At 34.7% G+C, this 4,237-nt stretch overlaps 1 protein-coding gene across 2 annotated transcripts; it reads left to right on the top strand.

Annotated features, from left to right (window-relative positions):
• The first annotated feature begins 406 nt into the window (after window positions 1–406).
• LOC117623506 (TMV resistance protein N-like) lies at window positions 407–4,237 on the top strand. Of its 2 annotated transcripts, none has more exons than XM_034354518.1 (4): window positions 407–1,187; window positions 1,596–2,700; window positions 2,842–3,069; window positions 3,851–3,976. In XM_034354518.1, exons 1-4 carry the CDS (start codon window positions 682–684, stop codon window positions 3,869–3,871), a joined length of 1,860 nt encoding a protein of 619 aa, XP_034210409.1. In that variant the 5' UTR covers window positions 407–681; the 3' UTR covers window positions 3,872–3,976. The 2 variants fall into 2 exon arrangements, with proteins under 2 accessions (XP_034210409.1, XP_034210408.1); XM_034354517.1 differs by having other exon boundaries at window positions 410–1,187; window positions 3,814–4,237.

The following is a 4,237-nucleotide window of genomic DNA, read 5'->3' as shown; positions in this document are numbered from 1 at the left end:
TCAATGTAATACTACTGGGGCACTAAATCACACCCCTTCAAAACCACATAAATATTCAATGTCCACCGGCAATGACATCCGTGGGAAAAGCACCCTTTATCTTCCTTTATCTTAATTTAGCTTACAAAACGTTATTTGAAAAAAAAAAAAAAAAAAAATTTATTGGGAAAAGCACTCTTTTAGCTTACAAAACGTTATTGGGAAAAGCACTCTTTTAAAAATAAATTATATTAAATTTTAATTTTGTATTTTTTAAAATCAAAATAAAAAATTTACATTTTTTTTCCTTTAATCATTTNGGTATGAGAGTTGTTTTATTGTCAACTAGCTTTTGATTAAACCAAAAGCTGGTCGTCCCCTTTTTTCCTCCATTCCGCTCCCGTTTGTTTTTATTTTCTTCCCCCTCTCTCTCCTCTTCCCCGCAAGTTCCTCACCTTTTCATAAATTGAAGACTGGAAAATAAAACCAAACCCACATGTAATTGACAGCTCGTGTCAGGCAAAACGCGTCAATAATTGAGGATTGGAAGTTTCATCGGCACTTCCTCACCATTTCATGAATTCACATTGGATTCAAAGCAAAGATAAAGCCTTTTACATTTCGCTCACTCACACGGTCACACCCAAACTCTTCAAGTAAGACTCATCTTTTTTCTGATGACACCCAAACACTGAAACAATTATGTTGGCTTCAATGGCCAACCAACGAGCCTCTTCTTCCTCTGCTGCTTTCCCAAAGTCACGGGAATACCAAGTATTTCTGAGCTTCAGCGGCGAAGACACGCGCCACATCTTCACAGACCATTTGTATAGCGATTTATGTAAACAAGGCATTTACACCTTCAGGGATGATGATGATCTCAGAAGAGGAGAAGAAATATCACGCGCACTTCTCACAGCAATTGAAGAATCAAAGATTTCTGTGGTTGTGTTCTCTAAACACTATGCCTTTTCAAACTGGTGCTTGGATGAACTTGTTAAGATTCTTGACTGCCAAGAATCAAAACAACAACAGGTCATCCCAGTTTTTTACAAGGTGAATCCATCAGATGTACGGAATCAGAGAGGTAGCTTCGGGGATGCACTGGCTTACATGGAGTGCAAATACAAAGAAAATATGCAGAAGGTCAACAAATGGAGGGCAGCTCTTTCACAAGTAGCATCTTTGTCAGGGTTCACCTTGGACGAGTAAATTTCTAACCCCCTTATATAATGCTTTTCCTTTTGTTTTGTTTGTAATAAGTATATTTGTACTCTGGTTCTGGTTGTTAGTGTAGAAGAAAGTTCTTCATTTTGATCCCCAATAAAAATTAATTACAATTTTTTTGTTAAAAGTGTAGAATGAAAATAATTTTTTGATGTCAATAATTAATTTTCTCCGTTTCAAAAATTATACTACCAAGTAGTTGAAAAATATAAGCTACTTTAAATCGTGTATTTTAAAAATAAAACTAGTTTTGATTCCAATTCTTGACAAACTTTAATTGGAATCAGTAGTGGTTAATTTATTCATTGCTGGTCAAAAGCAACTTATTTTTGTATGTACAATGTTCCTTGCCCTTACTAAATATGTTTCATATTCTTTTCAATTGGCAGACATGAATCTGAATCTAAATTTATGCAAAACATCATTGAAGGCATTTCACAGCAAGTAATAGACCGTACATATTTATATGTGACAGAGTATCCAGTTAGAATGTGCCATCCTGTAGAAAATATACTTAAGCTTTTAGATTTGGGCGAAAAAGACGTCCGTATGGCAGGGTTATGGGGAACTGGTGGAATTGGCAAGACCACAATTGCTAAAGCTGTTTATAATTCAATTGCCCATGAATTTGAAGGTAGTTGTTTTTTGGAAAGCGTTAGAGAATGTTCAATATGGCGGAGAAGAGGTTTAGCCAAACTACAAGAGAATCTTCTTTCTGAGATTCTAAGGGATAGAAATTTGGAGGTGGCCAACGTTCATAAAGGGGCCACGATGATAAAGCACAGGTTGAGTTGTAGAAAGGTTCTCTTGGTTCTTGATGACGTGGATGACATGGACCAGTTACACAAGTTAGTTGGGGCATGTGATTGGTTTGGTGTAGGCAGTAGAATTATCATAACAACAAGAGATAAGCAACTGTTAACTGCTCATTGTGTTAATTTAATATATGAGGTCAAGATTTTAGATGATCCTGAAGCTCTTGAGCTCTTCTGTTGGCATGCCTTCAAAAGAAGTGAGCCTCCTTTGGGTGATTATGTGAAATTTGCAGAACGTGCAATACGCTATGCTCAAGGCCTGCCTTTGGCCTTGGAAGTTCTCGGTTCTTATCTATATGGTGGAAGTATAGATAAATGGGAAGCTGCATTGGATGGTTTCAAAAGCAGGAAAATTCAGGACGTTCTCAAAATAAGTTACGATGCCTTGGATTATATTGTCAAGGAGGTTTTCCTTGACATTGCATGTTTCTTTAAGGGTAAAAGTAGAAGGGATGTGACAGAAATACTACTTGTAGCTGGTGGCCTCAACCCAATGTATAGCATTGAAGTGCTCATAGAAAAGGCACTCATAAGTGTTGAAGGAAATCAAATTCTGATGCATAACTTACTCGAAGAGATGGGTAAGGACATTGTTCGCCAAGAATCGCCTGGTGAACCTGGACAACGTAGCAGATTGTGGTTTCATGAAGATGTTTATCATGTTTTCGCTAATAATACGGTAATTGTATATATATAGAACATCTTATTTGTTAAGTACATTTATAATTTTTGAAATGTAGAAGAAAAATAGAATTTAAATTCTTACATTTTTTTATATACGTATTCTGTAACAATATCAGAATTTGTTTTTTAATTTTAGGGAACAAATAGAATCAGAGGCATTGTGGCAAATTTTCCCAACCAAGATGATAAGATATGCTTGAATCTCAAAAGCTTCTCCACCATGAAAAATCTTAAAATTTTCATAATCCGTAATGGATGCATTTCTGGAGACATTGGATGTCTCCCAAGAAGTTTGCTGCTTAGGTGGAATAGATGTCACTTACAACCCTTCAACCGCAACAAAGAACGAGGGGAGAGATTGAAGGTATGAAATTAATTTTCATATCTTATTATTTTAAAAAGTGTCCTTTATTAACTCATGTATGTTGTAAATTTCTTTTATGCATCCGTTTGATTGTTTTCTACTTCTTCTTCTTTTCTTTTTTTCGGTTTGAGCGAGAAATATGTTACATTGAATTCATTTCACGCCTAAAGCGGGCAGCGGCTGAAACTTTTCTCGCCTTAGGGTTTGTCTTTGGTTAGTTTGGTTCAACAAAATTTCACAAAGTTGGCATCTTTAAGCCCCATTTGGGATTGGTGTTATTGTTTCCTCAATCAAAAATTTGCTTGACTTAAAAGTTAAGCAATAAAAATTGTTTGGGAGAAATTTTAAATAAATTTAAAAAAAAAAATTATTTTGAAAGCTTTGTTCCCTTTAATGAAATTTTTGCAATTCACTAATACCCTTGTTAGGTTTAGAAATTTATCTCATATATAATCATATTTTTCACTTATATATAGCCTCTATGCTCAACGAATTGAATTTCATCCTCACAAGCCAAAACTTCAATCCCTCTCAACTCTATTTACTTTCTTTTACAAGGTGGATTACCAATCCCTTCAAAGCAAGATTACAGAGTTTTCAATCCTCTCAAACTTTTTATATATGTGTGTTTTTTTTCCCGAGTGGTTGAGCAATTATGTTAACCCCCAAGTTGTTATTTTTATTTTTTCTATAATATATCGGATTGTCTATGAATGATGCATATTTTCCACCACTATGATTCAGAGTACAACAACATCACTAATTAATAAAGGGTCACAAGGTAGCACCATTACTGAAGTGATGAAGGCAGTTTCTTCTTTACCTGATGCAAGTCCTGGGAGCCCTTTGTGGTTGTTTGCAACTCAGTTATTTCTACGTCAAGAAAAGAGAGAAATGTTCACAACTATGGAACATCCTAATGTCAAGCTTCAATGGCTTAACTATGAGCTGCAAAGAAGCTAGCTGCATTTTTATTATGAACATTGATACATTGTGTGGTGGATAGTGATAATATGGTCTAAACTTTCTTATAACTTTGTTTTGTTATCTAGATTTATATTTTTAGGCTTTTTATTCGGATTTGTTATCTGAATTTGTTATTTGGATGGTTATTTTAAATTTTACTGTGCTATATATTGATAATTATTAAAAGGAACTGTTTCTTTGA

Source organism: Prunus dulcis, chromosome 3 (assembly GCF_902201215.1).
Source record: "Prunus dulcis chromosome 3, ALMONDv2, whole genome shotgun sequence".
NCBI classification, from domain to species: domain Eukaryota; kingdom Viridiplantae; phylum Streptophyta; class Magnoliopsida; order Rosales; family Rosaceae; genus Prunus; species Prunus dulcis.
This window is presented reverse-complemented; position numbering and strand designations above follow the sequence as displayed.